Source organism: Podarcis melisellensis (genome assembly GCF_964234715.1).
Source record: "Podarcis melisellensis genome assembly, chromosome: 8".
NCBI lineage: Eukaryota > Metazoa > Chordata > Lepidosauria > Squamata > Lacertidae > Podarcis > Podarcis melisellensis.
Window position 1 is genome coordinate 50,854,822 of NC_138540.1, and position 18,038 is coordinate 50,872,859.

Sequence of the window (18,038 nt, forward strand, 5' to 3'; positions counted from 1 at the left end):
CTTCCTTACATCATAATCATTAACAGGTGACAGCAGAAACAAATTACCGTACTTCTCTTGAAATACCGTAATTAAGACAAGGTCACCCAAATTATTGGCTTTCACATTACATGCAGTCAAAGCACAACACCCTTGGTTAGGAAATTTCCAAAGCAGCTGTATTAATGGAGAAACACATGGGTCTTCTTACAGGTGAAGGTCCTTGAGCGTCCTCAGCTTTGGGAGTTTATTGAGCATGAGGCATTGGGTTGTTCCACATTTCTTTCTCTTCGAAGCTGACTGAGACAGATCATATTCAGCGCAGCACACCCCATCCCACACCCAAAGGAAATCATTGCATTGTGTGCATGCATGAATATGTAGGGTGTAATTCTGTGCTGTGCTATGCCAAATGTTCTTTCTGTTTGCCTGATGCAATCCCCCCCCCATAATCACTAAATACTGTTCTGGGGGTCTTCCTGACCACCCAGAGCCAATTTTAGGGAAGGAGAGGGGGAAAGCCCCATTTCACAAGCCAAAATCTTTGCACAGGGCTCTTTAGGCGAATCCTGCCCGTGATGTCTGCTTCTTGTAATGTTACAGACAGATGCAGAGTACTAAATTTTGTGCTTTATGGTGGGAACTAGAATACTAAAAGCTGGTCAATTCCAACACACAGCCTCAGAATCAAGGACAGAGGTGGGGAAATCTCAGGTCTAGGTGGGGGAATCTGCAGGCCTCTCTATCTGGCCTTTGGGACTTACTCAAGGTCATACACACACCCCAGTTACACCCCTCACCATCCTGGGGTGTTTATTTAGCTGAACATGTCCTCTATCTCTGATAATGGCTCTTGCTTGCTTGCTTGGATGGAAGATAGAGGGGTGAGTGTGCAGAAACCAGTCTTCCGTACAAAGCTAAATTTACATTAATTATTCTACTCATTTTTTTCACTGGCCTCACAAAGATTTTGTGACCCCCATAAAAGTTTTCCAGAATGAAATGTGGCCCTTGGGCTAAAAAATAGTTCCCACCCTGATTTGGGATGAGCCTTAGGATTTATTTAATTCTTCTTTTTATTAATATTTTTAGGCTGGTTTTCTGGGCAAATGCCTTTCCAAAGGAGCTTACAAGCAAAATAAAAGATAGGTGCACTTTTATCAACTTCTAGGTGCACTATGGTGATAGCTGCCAGAACTAGAACTAAGAACCTGCAAATCTCTGCATTGTTGCCCATGTGGCAAGGTACAAGGCCTGTGAGATACAGCATTCCCATGGTAGCAAATGCTTCCTGGACTTCCAATGCACCCATGCAGGCCACTGGCGTTAGAAATGTAATAAAAGGCTTCCTTTTCTGACTTCACCTGGGCAACAACAATATCCCCTGGCTTTTGATGTTTGGGAATGAGCCTGAGGGTGAGGATTGCATCCCTCCTCCTTTATGTGTACAAGTTTCAGTATGGGCCTACATGTCCAAATGCAAACACAGGTTTTATTTACATATGTACCACCCTTTCATAAAACATCAGGGCGGTGTACAGAATTGTAAAAACATTTTTAAAACCAATAAAAGCAGCACAAAACAATCATTAAAAAGACTGGCTACTCAAGAAAAGTTTAATCGGCTGCATAGGCCTATCCACATAATAAAAAATCTTAAGAGATGTCTGCCAAATGTCTCTTTGAAGCATGTTCCACAGCATGGGATCAGCAATACTAAATGCCCAACTTCTGGTTGGGGCCAGTGTAATAATTGGGTTGTATTCAACTACGTCCCAGGCAGAATGCACCCACTGAAAAGAATGAACTTGTTAATTCATTTCAATGAGTTGACTGTGAAATTACTTGGGCTGCATTCAGACAGCACTTTATTCCATTTTTCCAACATTTACTTACCTGACGATTTCTGCATTTTATCTTATCTTATATTTCACATGATGCTAAAGTCACATTTGGAAATCTAGTGGAATCTAATGGAACTAGCACTCATTTCTATGTTAAAAAAATATGTTTGCAGCACCGTTAACCTGGGAAATAGTAGGAGTTTTGTGTGGCAATGTTCACCACCGTTCATGTGATGAAATGGAGTGGTTTATGCCACACAATACAGATTTTTATAACTTTAGCATGAAAAATTATTGTCTTACATGACAAGATAAATCATGCATACAAAACATGGATCCAACTCTGAAATAAAGTCGAGCAAATGGATGAAGGTGCTGAAGACACCAGGCACCATTTAATCCAGGTCTGATGTTTACAACAGCATTTTTCCAAAGAATACATGCATAGTCTCAGCATATAACAACACACTCCTATGCACAATTAGAAGTACATCCTATTAAGTTCACTGGGGAATACTTACAAGTAAATATGCATAGGTTTGTGCTGCAAATCTCTGAACATTATTTGTTGCTTAATGCTGTGAGCATGTTCAGAGTGTATCTTCCACTCACTCCACACATCAGGAGTTTGGGCATGGCTGGCTAATCTTATACCCCGTAGAGATTCTGAATATTAAGCAGTATAGAAACAACTACAATAAATAAATAATAGCCTATGGCTCCCTGGATGTTGCTGGGCTCCCATCAATCTCACAAACACGGCCTCAGGGGCAATTGTATTTGTAATTTATATATTTATAATTCATTTGGTTTTTCAAATTACAGTTTTACGATCACATATTCAACATACAACAGAAAGGCAAGATTCCATAGAATCTCCTGGACTTCCCTCTTCCCCTTTGTGGGTCCTATTGTTAATCATTTCCTCCTGCATCTTTTACAATAACCCAAATGTTCATTTATATTATATCCAAAATCCACCATCAAACTACAAGTGTCTAACCCTACTCACAATTTTAACTGTTTACAGTAGTTTTTAAGCTAAATTAGTCAATGGGGCAATTGTAATTCAGCAACGTTCGGAGGGCCATAGGTTATGGCGCGCGCCCCCATAACCTAAATGAGCAAGCTCAGCGCAAGGCAGATGGAGAGCCGCCCTGGTGCCTCTGAGCATAAGCAGAGCGCCCGCCCTGCTTTGCGCGCGTGCCAGTAGAGAGGATAAGGCGTAGGTTGTTGTTGTTGTTGTTGCTGTCATCCCGCGTGGTGTTCATGACATATGCCGTCCGTTTCGTCCAGCCTGGAGGGGATAATCGCAGCTGCCCAGTTCCTTCCCCTCCATCCCACCGGCGGCGGCGGCGGCGGCTCCTCCTCTCCGGCAGGCGGAGCCGGGATGGGCCGGCGCGAGGATATGATGTCAAGGCCGGAGCCGGGGCTGGGATGTATGGTGGGGGACCGGCTCGGATGCGAGGAGCCGGAGAGCGGCTGAGGCGAGAGAGAAGACGCGAGGCGCGGAAGCAGCTTCGGCCTGCTGGGCGCGTGAGGAGGAGGAGGAGGAGCGGAGAAAGGCCGCCTTGGCCTGGCGGAGTCAGGCCCCTGAGGAGAGAAGGAAAAGGCGCGAAGGGAGAAGAGGAGGCGGCGGCGGCGGCGACCACCACCCCCCCTTAACTCCTGCTGCTAAGAATTGGGCTCCGTCCGGTTGGGGACGCCGCGATGTCGAGCGGGGCGGCGGGCAGCGCCGTGTCGGACCCCCAGCACCCGGCCCGGCTCCTGAGGGCGCTGAGCTCCTTCCGCGAGGAGGGCCGCTTCTGCGACGCCCATCTGGTGCTGGAGGGCGAGGAGATCCCCGTGCAGACCAACATCCTGGCGGCCGCCAGCCCTTACATCAGGTGAGGCACGGCCTCGTCGTTGGGTCTTACTTAACCCCACGAGCATGTGCAGAGTGCACCAGGCGGGTGTGTTTGGAGGGGAGAGCATTTCCTGGCTGCACATGCGCAACACACGCGTGTCATTGTCCTTATTACCATCTCGGAATTAGCTGGCAAGCTCGGCTCGAGGCAGTGCGGTGTAGCGGTTAGAGCGGCCGCCTAACATTGGGGGCGGGTGGGTGGGACCCGCGTCCAGATCCCCATTTGGCCGCGAAGCACCGCGGGTGACATTGGAGCAGTCAGCCGAAGCTACCTCACAAGGTGGTGAGGATAAATTTTGGGGAGAGGTTAACTATGTAGGCCACAGTGAGCTCCTTGGAGAAAAGCTTAGGATGTAAACACAATAAATATGAAAGTCTGATCCTCAGTAAGGAACTTGAGCCCTAGGAGTCCTTGGTGAGATGTCTCTGGGAACCTGGCAGGTAGCACCTGTTGTTTAAAAAACACGGTTTGTTTTAAGAATCAAACAGTTGGTTTGTTGGACCAGGACTTCCAATTGTAGCTTAAGGCAATACTTGCTAAGGACAGCAGGAGAGCCTTGCTGGATGAAACCAGGGTGGGTCTATCAAGCACAGCATTTCCAACCGTAACAACCAGAGGCTTCTGGAAACTTGACCTGCAAGTCCTGATCTTTCTAGCAGGATTCATCATGGTTTCTTAAAATGTGTTGCTGCTTGTGAGCTTCGCAGAGGCATGTAGCTTCTTGACCACCGTTGACAACAGCTTTCAGTTAGTTGCCTTGGAAATTCAAAAGTAGGTGATGGTAGTGATGGCCATCTCTAATTTTGTGTGTGTGTGTGTATGCCGAGAACATACTTTTTATGAAAAAATGGAGGTCTCATTTAGATATGATTGGTATACAGTGGTACCTCTAGTTAAGAACTTAATTCATTCCGGAGGTCCTTTCTTAACCTGAAACTGTTCTTAACCTGAGGTACCACTTTAGCCGCCACGCGATTTCTGTTCTCATCCTGAAGCAAAGTTCTTAACCCGGGGTAATATTTCTGGCTTAGTGGTGTCTGTAACCTGAAGCATCTGTAACCTGAAGCGCCTGTAACCCGAGGTACCACTGATGAATTATTCTCTATACTGATGAATTGCAACCCTCCACAAACACATCTTCAGGATTGAAGAACTAAGACTCCCAAGATGGCTTGAACCCCATCACTCCTTATTAAATGCTGTGTGCCATGGCTGAGCCCAATATCTTTTGACAGAACAAAGACTTATTCTTGAAACTGTGTTGCCAGCTTTTAAAAAAACAAAACAAAAACTGCTACTGTTTATGACAGACAGAAAGTGTTTCCTGGCTTGTTTTCCCTTAAGCATGCATTTAAAAGGTGGAATAATTTTTTTAACTCTCTTAACCACTCTGGATAGTTAATACTCCTTACAGACCATATTTAGTAATCTTGGGATGTACACTTAGTTAATCCTTTATAAGTCCCCACAATACTGGGGTTCCATTAGAGAGAACGTTTAGTTGATATATGAATGCTGCAGCTGCACGCCAGAGAATTAATGAAAACAGGGTGTGGGTTGTTACCTCCTTCCATTGTAAAACATAGGAAGCTGCCTTAGACAGACCATAGGCTTATCTGGCTCAATACTGTCTACACTGACTGGCAGCAACTGCACTGGGTTTCAAGCAGGGATCGCTGAAGATGCTCTTCCACTGAGTCACAGTGCTTTGCAAAAGAACTAAAGTGAGACCTGCAGTTCCTAAATTTTCTCTCTCATCCAGAGACTGACCAGGCCCAGACCTGCTTAGCTTCAGCAAAATTACTGCTCAGTCTCCCTCCATACTATGCCCAGGGACCATGGTTTATGGGAAACTAGATAAGAGTATATGAATGATTAAAACAGCAAAAGGAGCTGTCTGTAACAGGAACAAGCCTATTAACTAGCCACCACATTATGGATTCAGATCTTTCTTGTTAGCTTTCATGGGTTTTCTCATTTCTTGTTGACCCAGTTGGTTAGCTAACAACCTAGCTGCTCACTCCCTTTTCTCATTTTCTCTCTCCAGCCCTGCCCTGGCCTGCTGTTTTCCTCTTATCCACACATTTCCTCAACAATAGAAAGAGAATAGATTAAAAAGTGCGGACAAAGTCCTGACTGTTTTAATAAAACACCAACTAGGTCCATACACAGACTCACAGAGTTGTATAGCTCAGCGCTGTCATTTTGACCCCATCTTGTATTGCATGCCCTTTAAAAATTTCTGAGCTACTTTAAAGCGCTTTAATCTCATTGTGCTGTAAACAGGAGAAAGCATGTAGCTGTGCTTTATGATTCAGAAAGGGAGGCAGAAGCCTAGACTTGGACCAATTCCACAGGTGTGTAGCTTCTGGGGGTGAGTGCTTGCCATAGTCAGGTTATTGCCAAATTCATGCTCCCAAGCCACTTATGCTTCCTTTCGCTAGAAAGGAATACAGGAAGTATAATTTCTTTGTTTAGCAACATTACTTATTGACATCACTGTCATCAATCCCTGCTTGATGTGATAAACAGATTCTTGCAAAAATAAAAAATGGCAGTTTTCATGATGAGCGGTGGTTTTGAAATTATTGGTTAGCAACTAACTGAAAGGCAGCCACCTGGGGGATTCATGCTTTGTGTGCTAAAAAGTTCTTTCATGTATATAGAACTGACATTATTAAGACTGACAATAAATAGTAGAGATGGGAGTTTCACAATTTGTTACATATATCTTGCAAATGCACTACTTATGCATAAGGCTAAAGTTGCTGTCTTTATAATGTTAACTATGTACTTCCTGTGCTTCATTTTAAATATATGATTTAAATATGCTTTAAATAAAACAACACACACCTGTCTAAAAGCTGACTGGACATTTTAACTTTAAAATGATATCCTTCATTATAATATGCAACTTGGTGTTTACACAATACAGTGACACCCTTAGAGAGAGAGTGTGGTGCTTTGTTATTTCCTTCTTGTGATGAACTAACAAATAAGCTCATCATCTTCAGCTGCCTGACCGAGCAGGAAAGGCCTGTCCACAACATTTTCAGCATTAGATTGTTCTCTGCTCTCCCTACTTTGATAAGTAGTTTCAGATCAAATGCATGCTGGATATTTAATCATCACTCTTTGCATAATTTGCATTGAAGCCACTTTGCATCTTTTTGAAGTGTTATGACAAATAAGCTTTGTTAAATATTGGTATTTTGACAACTGACATTTCATCACATAGTTTATGGTTCTGGCAGCTTATAGGGCAGTTACTATCCTCCTTTATTGGTTTAAGTGTAGAAAAAGAAGAAGCTTGCTTTAAAATTATTTAGATTTGTTGTCAACACATTTGATGTCATGTTATGCTGATTGCCAATGAATATGCAGCCTAGATACTGAGGCCATGTGCACACTACCGATAATTCTGCCTCTAGTGCATTCCTACTGCCAGTGTTTAAAGCTGTGTACCTATGACATCAGTCACAATCCATATCTGTTTTGTAGATTCTTGAGAAATACTCCTGTTTGGTGCATTTCCACTCAAACCAGCTGTTAAACAGAGGTGTGTACATTTGAGACAGCCATTGTGCATGCACAGATGACAGCTTCATGAATAGGAGGTTGGGGTGCGTGTTGCAGGCATGGAGAAATAAATGGGTAACACGCACTAGGTGAAGACATCCTGCCCCCTCTCTGGTGTGTACAGCAGCATGTCAGTGAGACTTGAAATTAAGCAGGAGGAAACAACCTTGCTGCGTTTTAAATGTACTAGTATGCAACTAGTATTAAACAGTATTTGGGTGTCTTCTAAAGCCTCAGTTGCTAATCCTTAACCACTGTGGTAGCATGTAGTTTGAGTTCACTGGAGAAATCAAAAACATTATGCCTTTTAATTGACAGTATTTTTAGCATCAGATAGAAATAATCCAATAATGAATTATAACAATATATAAAAACATGTCTCTATACAGTGGTACCTCGGGTTACAAATGCTTCGGGTTACAAAGTCCGCTGATCCGGAAGTAGTACCTTGGGTAGAGCACTAGGCCCCATGATGAGAACAGAAATTGCACATCAGCGGTGCGGCGGCAACGGGAAGCCCCATTAGCAAAAGCGTGCCTTGGGTTAAGAACGGTTTCGGGTTAAGAACGGACTCCAGAACGAATTAAGTTAGTAACCAGAAGTACCACTGTAATCTGTATTGGTCCAGAAAACATGAACAACTGGCTCAGAAACATGAAAAGTTAGTTTATCTAGTGGGACTTGTTCAGCTTTAGCCTTAGTGAGCTAAAGTATTGATGCCTAGTGAAATAAAGAGTTCTGTAGTTTTTTTTATTGTCACAACACACACAATAGTTTTAGGGACAATAATAGGAACAACAAATAAAATATTTGTAGATGGCTGTAAGCATTTGTATCCACATTTGTTCCAGAGAATTTGAGAAGGACAAGATAAGATCTTTTTCATTGAATCAGTTATTATGGGTGCAGGAGTGTGCAAGTATTTTTTAATGCATAGGGTTTGTTTTTTTAAATTTGGAATGGTATCTGGAAAGGGAACAAAAGTGCATATTTTTAGTCAAACTGCATGTTAGATGATGCTAGGTGTACATTTTTAAGTGTTTTTATCACTGCCAGTAGTTTTAAGAAAAGAAACTGTTGGGGAACCTAATCAGGAATGCAAAGAAGAGCTTTCAACCCTGTTCCCCTCAGTGCCGCACCTTTACAAAACCATTCACCTCTGCTACTTCTCCTGAAGGTGCTTTCTGCTGCCTGTAGTAGTGGGGCTGGGCTGGGATTTTCAGATGGAAATGGTGTGAGAGGAAAGGATTAACCCCTTATCATGGGCTGCAGCCCCAGCCCAGATCTAGGACCTGTGTAGCTACTTTTTCTAAAAATAGGTGCTTACCATAACATGTAATTTGACCTGCTGTAAAAATGGAAAGTAGCTAAACTAAAGCAAATTTCATTGAACGGTAAATAGTATTTTGGCCTAGCAGAGGACCTATTCCTTAATTGTTTGTGGCTAACAGAAATACAGCATATGATTTATATATTTGTTTTAAGTTTCACTTTACTGTACATCATTTATATTTACAATGTCCTTTAAAGGCTCAATACATCTTGAGTGCACTCAGGAACAGACTCCTTTGGAAGCTTGTAGTCTCTCCTTCCCTGGAGGTTTTTAAGCAGAGGTTGGATTGCCATCTGTCATGGATGTGTTAGTTGAGGTTCCTGCATTGCAGGGGTTGGACTAGATGACCCTCAAGGTCCATTCCGGCTCTACAGTTCTATGATTCTGTCTGCAAAGGACCCAGGCTAGGAGAAAACCTCTGCATTTTCAAGTTAGTTCAGAGGTTTGTTTTCCCATTTCGTAAATAAGATTTCTGAATAGATTATAAAAATTAGTGTTTTATAGATGTTACTAAATTATAAGGAAGGGGTTTATTTAGATGGTTATTGTATTCTGCTACAGCTGGTTTAATAAATATAACTCTGCATAATTCAGAGGGTATTTTTGCAGTGAAATCCATTATGCATATTTGAAACCAAAACCAGGGTTTCCTATTAATGCATCAGGATTCTGTGTAAGGAAACTCTTCCTCCTGAAGATATGTTTTATAATAGGGCATTTTGCTAAAGTATATGTAATGTGCCCCTAGACATAATGGGGAAATGGAAATGCTGATGGATGAAAAATGAATGTCAGCCCACATGTCTAATTAAGAAAGGGAGAGGCCAGAACCAGACAAAAAGCCTGTTGCCTGAAGCAAGGGGACAAGAATGAGAATTAAAATTGCCTGAGAACAAATCCCAGCTGCACAGTTGCTAGAAATCATAAGGACTTGCCAGAGATATGTCTGTACTTATGATACTGTAATGGCTAGGTTTGCAAAGATGCTGGTAAAAGATGCAGAACAACAGTTTTCAAATTCAGCTGGGAAGAATTGACTGCTTTTAATGAAAGGTCTGGTGCCATGCTGCTTTTATTGTAATTATTTGTATGTTTTAAACAGATTCTATATATGTATATAGTTTTAATTCTATTAACGTTTAACTGTTTCAGTGATTGGTTTTCTATATTCATGGCAATTCTTGTTGTTATTTGTAAGATGCCTTGAGTCCCGTCAGGGAAAAGGCTGGGTATGAATAAATTATTATTAATAATAATAACAACAGCAGTAATAAGACATTATCATTTTTAATTGAAGCACTTGTTTATACTGTTAGGCATCCTGGGCAACACCCCTGAATTTACTCCAACCTTGGATTTGTTTACATTTAAATTTTTGATTCAGAAACGGAAGTGAGTCAAAAGAGAATCAAGAACAACTGGCAATGACTTTTTTTAAAAGAACACCTTCCCTTCATCCCAAGATCTGTGAACTTTGGAATGTGTGTTTGTTACTGTTTTTGAAAAAAACAATGGGAAAGGTTGATGTAGCTCGCAGTTTTGTAGAGAAGTATGTGAACCTGTGAATGACTTGGAATAGTCAGCAAAATGATGTATGGATTAGCCACCTGTGGATTAATGCTGGATCTAGATTGAGTAAGCAACCATTAAGGGGTTTTTTATGGTTATAACAGCCTCCCTTTGTATCCAAGATAATATGACCATATCATCCAACCCAAAATAACTGTCCTGGTTCATATGTTGCAGTAAGAAAGAATTTGACTTACCATGACTGTGCTAATGTGTTGGCTCCCGGAGAGGAGCTCACACCAGCGTTGTTCCTCCCTGGAGTCTGACTCTAGGTCAGCACAAGACAACAGCTAAGCCCAAAGTTTGGCTTTAGTGTGCTGTCCAAAGCTGTGGGTTTTCTCTCCTGCTTAACCATAGAACAAATCTTGGCTACAGATGATGGTTAAGAAGGAGAGTTCATCACCATGATCCTGGGTTCAGACAATACTTGGGCTTAGTTGTTGTGTTATGCTGGCCTAAAAAGCCCAGGGAGGGGTAAAACAAATGTGATCTCCTTTTCCAGAATGAGCATGTTTGTGCTACTCCATGGTTTGGCTTAGTGTGAAGGTACAAACACAGCCAGTGAGTAAATCCCAGGTTCTAGTTTCATCTCTACCACAAATTCACTCTCCCATGACCTCTGCTCCCTATCTTCAATATACAGTGGTACCTCGGGTTACATACGCTTCAGGTTACATATGCTTTAGGTTACAGACTCCGCTAACCCAGAAATAGTACTTAACCCGAGGTACCACTGTAATAATGCTAGCCTACCTTTTGTTGTGTAGTGGTAATAGGGCTGGCCTGCCCATGAGGCAGACTGAAGCAATTGCATTGGGCAGCAGAATCCTGTGGGGTGGTGTCCCTCCCACCTCTGCTAGGGTTGTGCAGCTGCAGTGGTGGCTTCCAATGAGATCTTACAAGAGTTCCATGATTCTTGCCAGAAGCCACAGCTGTGTGACACCAGTAAGCAAGTCTTCAGCGGAGTGGGGGGCATCTTTCCCTTTTTTCTCAGGCGGCAAAACAGAATGGGCCACCCTGGGTGGTAAAAATTATAAGAAACTAATGTGTGTAGAGTGCTTTGAACATTCAAATGTGCTATACAGATGCTAATTATTAGTATAGTGGTACCTCGGGTTAAGTACTTTATTTGTTCTGGAGGTCTTTTCTTAACCTGAAACTCTTCTTAACCTGAAGCACCACTTTAGCTAATGGGGCCTCCCGCTGCCGCTGCGCCGCTGCTGTGCGATTTCTGTTCTCATCCTGAAGCAAAGTTCTTAACCCGAGGTACTATTTCTGGGTTAGCAGAGTCTGTAACCTGAAGTGTATGTAACCCGAGGTACTACTGTATTGCCATACACCCTAAAGGGGCAGGTATGAGTTTAGTGGTTGGCAAGTAGAATACAATTCAAGCTATTTTTATCCTGTGTAAACTATTCAGATAGCCAAGATATAATAAGAATCATTCTCTTTCATTTTATAAGACATCTAGCCATATATTAAATCAGTGCTTCAAGTATTCTGAGAAAATGGAAATATGTTTGATATGACTTGGATACACTGAGTGTGCCAGTGAGTTGGCATATTAGCATATCCATAGAGAGCCTTGTCTGAGGGGTGGGTGGGTGACTTTCAATTTTTTTCTTTTCTTTTTACTTGGCCTATTTCTGTTAGGTGTGGGTCTGTAGAGCAGAGTAACATGGGTTCCCACTGATTTATCGTGAGACTGTTTGGATTACAATTCTAAATTCTAAATATAGTTTTAATATTTCTACATCTTAATGTAATGTTTTTGTCCTGTTGTTAGCCCAAAAGGCTCAAATGATTCTTGAGTAATTGTGCTGTAAACTTGTTATTTCTGATGTACAAATGTCTTCCTAGAAGACTTGGTTAAAAACTACTAACATAAAAGAACCATAAATAGATCTAAAGTTGTTGCTATCTGCTGTGGCTGAAAGAGGGTGTGGGCCTGCCTATTCTGTCTCAGACTTCTTTCTTCTTTCTACTTGGCATTGTCTGATTTTTATAGCATTTTGATTGGTTTTTATTGAAGCTTGTGAGAAGACAGATGACTAAAGCTCCTTAGTCATTGCATAAATTTGGTGGTGTGCATCACTTGGCTCCTAATTTTAATGACTGAGTGAGATTTAAATTCAGTTCTGGAGATTATGTAAGAACATAACTAGGTGAGTAATAATGGTAGTCGTGCTGTTACTTTGAGTGTTTTTGGCTAATGGAAGTGTTAGGCAACATGGGTTAGCACATTCCCTTCTGCCTTTATATGTGGAGCTACCATTTCTGTTACATCTTGGCATACTAGGTTGTATTTTGGTTTTTTAATGTGATTTGTAGGCTGTTGCGGTTTAAACTCCCAAATATCATGTTTACTTTAAAAAAAAACTTAATAGATCAGAGGTTTTGTGTAGCGTTTGTTTAATGAACACAGACCCTTTTTATTTGAGCTAGTTATCCAAATTTGCATTAATATCTGAAAGATAAACGTATCTCCCCATATTTATCCTTTTAAAGTTTGTGTGATAGCTAAGAACATTTGTTCAGGATTACTTTTGAACAAAAACTTTTGTTCCTTGCTGGTCAGTGGCAGCCATTTCAGAAAGAAACCATGAAAGAGGGGGAGATTGGACAAATGACAGATTAGAAATGTTCCCACAGGAAATAATGGAAATTGTCAGCTCGTTATGTGAACACTCGCCTAATGAATGATTTCCTGGGAATTTCATTGTGTTCAGAAAGGGAGACCTGCATATAATATATACAGTTTCAGTTGTGAAAAATGTCCAGGGTGGACCCTGAAATTACAGCATACAAATTGAAGGAATGTCAATTTAGGAAGGTGGTAGCTGATCTCTCTTGTTTTATCCTGCCCTGCTAGAAAAGCAGGTCTTGTGTGTGTTGTACATTTAATTGTGCAGAATTCCTAGTCCCATTTTCTTATGACATTGAAAGTGCATTAGCTGCACTGAATGTACCCCTTGGCCTTGATTGAAATTCTCTGTTGCTCTTATCCTAATTTGCTATAACCATATTTTCATGCTGTGAACACAACAGGTTTTCCAAGTTCATTCCTTTAGTGTCTGCAATATGCAGGGGGCTCCATGGCAAAGGATTCTGGGGTTAGATGAATGTTGCAGGGTGGACATTCATGTGGGGTGCTGATCATACCTGTTCAGTTTGGCAGCCTCCTCCCTCCACTGCCAGCCCCAGCATATGGAAGGTGGAACAACCGAGGATTGCCCCAGCCCCATGGGTCGCTGGGTGAAACCGCTGCAGTTCTCTCTGCCGCCAGCACCCAATTTGCAGAGGTAGGAAGCAGGTGGAGGAAGGTAAGGCGCAAGCAAGTCTCACCCACGATATGCTGCCAGGTGAAGTTGGCATCATACTCTGGCCCTCAAACTGGTCCTGGACAATGTATTGATACATTGTCCAGGCCTAACCACCACCCACACTTCCACCATGCAGCCCAAAGCCTCCCAACAAAAACATGGCAAGCCAATGGCTTACACCGCCTAACAGACTTCTACAGAAATGACAAACCCATACCAGCACAAGAAATACAAGATAAACTAGGGGACACCCAAATACCCTGGTTGAACCAACACCAACTACACACCTCCTTAAATAGCCCAGCAATCAAAGCAGCAGGCACTAGACCTCTCACTACCTTTGAAAAACTCCTCCTGACAGCAGAGGGGCACAGCAAGTGGATGGTGTCCACAATGCACAAAAAACTACTCCAAGATTCTACAAAGCTCCTCAACACAATGAAAGACCAATGGGAGCATCCTATAAGTTATGAAATAAACCCTACCCAAACTGTGGTCTAAACTACCCTTTTAAGTCCATCTCATCCAAAAGAAGGGAACTCAGTTTGAAACTAATTTATAAATAGTACCTAATATCTGAGAAGCTGGCACTGATACATGCAGGAACTTCAGCTATATGCTGGAGAGATTGTACCACCACAGGAACATACCTCCACATGTGTTGGGAATGCCCCCAAATTCAACCCTTTGGAACACCAGTCCTTCAAGAAACCTGTAAAATAACAAAGCAGGTACTAGAAGCAACTCTAGAACTGCCCTTTTAAACATTTTCCAAGACAACAATGCACACTCAGATGACAAAGAGCTCATAGGCCACTTACTCTCAGCAGCTAGGAGTGTCATAACTAGACACTGGAGGGACCTGTTAGGAGTAAACATGGACCACTGATACCAAATTGTATGGAAAACAACCCTACTAGGAAAGCTAACCAACAAATTGAAGCTAACCAGGGGACAAACAAAAGAGGATGCCTTCACCCTGGTATGTTGTTGTTGTTGTTGTTGTTGTTTAGTAAGTATTGGAGCCTCAGTTACAGGATCTGTCCTTCCAGTGAGCACTCAGGACTGATTTCCTTAAGAATGGATTGGTTTGATCTTCTTTCAGTCCATGGGACTCTCAAGAGTCTCCTCCAGCACCATAATTCAAAAGCATCAATTCTTCGGTAATCAGCCTTCTCACCCTAGCATAGCTCAATCAAACAAAACCCACTGCAATTGACTAAATGCAACCAACTAAGCTGTGGATTCTCCAGTCTCTCGCACCGCCTTCAAAGAAACAAACAGACAAATGAAGGACCTATCTTCACAATGCTGACACAAAAACTGCACGCATACTAAGCAAAAGAATGAACGTTTATCCCCTCCTTTTTTCTCCCCCCTCTGATTATTTCCCCCCACAACCTCACAATGTGTATGACAGCAGTGTCTCACACTAACTGTAACTGACCTGTAGAAAGGACTCTGTGAATTGAAAACGGAAACTTTGCATGTACTGTACCCTTGTTAACTATGGAAATCCTTTAATACAAACATTTTTTTTAAAGGCTATGTTGCTAAACTCTGCTACTAGTCCAGGCAGTGCCAGCTCTTAGTTTTGCAACATTGTAATTGAGATATTGAGACATGACCAGCTATGTCATCATTAGCTTGCCTTTGGCCTATTAAATGCTACAAATTGCAAACTTTATAATACAGTACCTTGTTTGACTTCACAAATTCTGAAAGATTAAAAAGCTGACTTTTCACCAGTTGAAAACCAATTTTTTTATTCCTTATTTTAAGAATTTGTAAGCTGTTTAGTATAAACTATCTAAGCAATGAACAAGAGTACACAAAAATACATAAAATATAATCAATAATGAAGCAGAATGACAAAACATAATAAAAATCCATCATAGATGTTATCAGCTGCAAACTAAATAATTCAGCTTGGAAAGGGCCAAGTGGGAAGAAAAAAAGATAAATTCCATAATTCTGGTGACACCATACTGAACACATGGCACTGCCAGGAAGGCCTCACCAGCTGAGTGCAGAGACAAGTACCCTGGTTTTTATACAGAGATGCTGCAAGGATTTATTTTTATTTCCTTTGAGTTCTGAGGTTGCTCATGTACAGAGCACCTGAAAACAAGTACGTAAGCAAAATTTTTGGAAAATTGCCACTCAGAGCAGGGTGTGGTGAAAGTTGATATCTTTAATGTGCACTGCCAAAAGGCTAGGGTGTGGCCTGGAACAGAAGGTGAGGGGAGACAGAAATCCTTGTTAATTTGTTGAACAAATCTTTATGAGGAAGGGGTTTAACCTTAAAGTGCTGCATCATGTTGATGTGGAATATAATACTCCCTGAAACATTTTCATGAGCCAAAGGCAGAATTTACAGCAAGGAAGCATTACAGGTATGAAAACAATAATGATGGCTTGTCATCTTTTATATAATACAATTAAGCAATACTTCATTAGGACTAACATGGGGATGTTTTCTGGCAGATCACAAATCTTCATAGAAATAAGTTAACCTAACTGTGTCTTGGTGCCGTCAGTTGATACCAAAAGCTACCCATATAGACTTCAGCAGTAGAGAAATCTGCAGTCATTTACATTGACTTGCAGCAAAGGGCACCTGGTGGCTTTGGATCTGTGTGTGTTAATGTGGATCTGCCCCCATAATAACTGAGGGGGTGAGATATAAAGTGCAAAAGGCTAACATTGGCACAGAGTGCTATTCACGCCCCTCCTTCAGCCCCCTCAAGGTGATTTTCTTCAGACTTGGATAATTTCCTGTATTCTTAGTTTTTTTTTTGGGGGGGGAGACCTTGGACAGTAGACGGAAGGCGAGGTAAAAGTGGCATAAGTAGAGAAAGCTTAGCACCTCAATCTTTGTGTTCCTTTTGTGGTTTCTATTCCATACCTGCCCATTGTTTTACATATAATTGAGGCAGGTTGTCATTTAAAGCCGTGTATCTTCTGTCATCAAGTGTAGTTGGGCCCTGAACTTTGTCATTAGTAGGATAACACATGATACAGAGCAGGATTGTTAATTACCTCTTCCCTGTGGTAAAGGAGTTGGGTGTATGTGTGCCTGAGACTCAAATCAAACCAAGACTTCTCTTTAAATTGCAACACCTAAACAGACCCTGAAGTGTTTCCAAAAGTGGCTAATGCTGCCTTTGAATATAGGCATGAGATCTTCATTCCAGGTCCTATTTATGCCTGTGTAATGTGTTTACTGAAAAAGATACCATTCTTTTGTTCAACCTTAAGCAATAGCATTCTGCTGACTCAGTCAGTGTTTACTTGAGTGATTTGTAATAGATTTGTATATCTGATATTACTAACATTTTTACTTTGTGTTTTGATATCTTGCCTGGCAGCTGATCTTTCCTTAATGAGGAGATGTAATTTCAGAAGTATATAGCTTATTCTTCCTATATGCATACACACAGAGAGATAGCTAAAGAGAGAGATGCCTAAAGACACTTCACAGACCACCTGTAGCTCTGTGTTATGCAAATCCCACTTTGTGTTATATACAAACACTTAAGGTTAAATATTAAAGGTCATTTTGATGATGAATAAGACTTGTTAAACTTTCAGCAAAATGATTGCACGTATTTAACTTTATAACCGTGCCCTCTATAAGCTTTCTGCTTGAAATGGAATGCAGGTCATTACTTGTGAGTTGATCTACTGGCCAGTAGGCAACCTAGCCTATTGTTTAAATCTGGAAACCTTCAAGTCAGTTTTACTCCTAAAAGAAATGAAAATAAATTAGGGAGAAACTCTTCCTGCTGTGTATTTCTTTCTCCTTCCCATTTTGTTTTTCTGAGCTGTTTTCAGTTGCCATTGAAAGCTCAGAGATGATTACTTCATTACTGCTGAGGCCTGTTGGCATAAAACCTCAAAGGCCCTGCCATTAGCTGTCTGAGATTACACATTGTGATAAGATGGAACTTGCAATATGACTGAGAGACAGTATTGGACTGAAACCTGGGAGACTGGGGTTGTAACCGCCACTCGGCCTTGAAGCTCACTGCGTGACCTTGAGCCTGTCACTGCCTCTCAGCCTATCCTACCACATAGTGAGACAACACATGTGCACCTTGAGTTCCATGGAAGAGAGATGAGATATGAATGTTATAAAATGTGTGAATGAATGGTGTCTCCAGATCAAAAAGGACATGTGGGAATGAGCATTGATTTGCTGGATCAAATTAAGGACCAACTGATTCACAATGCCCCCCACCCCAGTTGCAGCCAGCAGCTCACAGACCTAAGGCTTCACATGCCCCTAGTGGATGGATAATAATTTCTCATTATAGCATATATCAAGACTATTCAATGCAGGCATTGCTAAGTATGTTATATTCTTGTTCTGGCTATCCCTTATATCTGCTCCAGTACAACTTATGCCTTTCCCTATTCCAGGCCTTTCGTTGTGACTGGCAAAGTGTGGTCTCCCTTAGGCATCCAGATTAGTGTGTGGTCATTAATGAACGTTGTTTCC

The 18,038-nt window shown here is 41.7% G+C and overlaps 1 protein-coding gene across 1 annotated transcript in view; it reads left to right on the forward strand.

Moving 5' to 3' along the window:
• The first annotated feature begins 1,145 nt into the window (after positions 1–1,145).
• GAN (gigaxonin) overlaps positions 1,146–18,038 on the forward strand; it is a 30,811-nt gene continuing 13,918 nt past the window's right edge. The window contains exon 1 of the mRNA XM_081920466.1: positions 1,146–3,709. Within this exon, the coding sequence (XP_081776592.1) occupies positions 3,534–3,709 (176 nt within the window). The 5' untranslated portion in view covers positions 1,146–3,533. The remainder of the gene's footprint in view (positions 3,710–18,038) is intronic.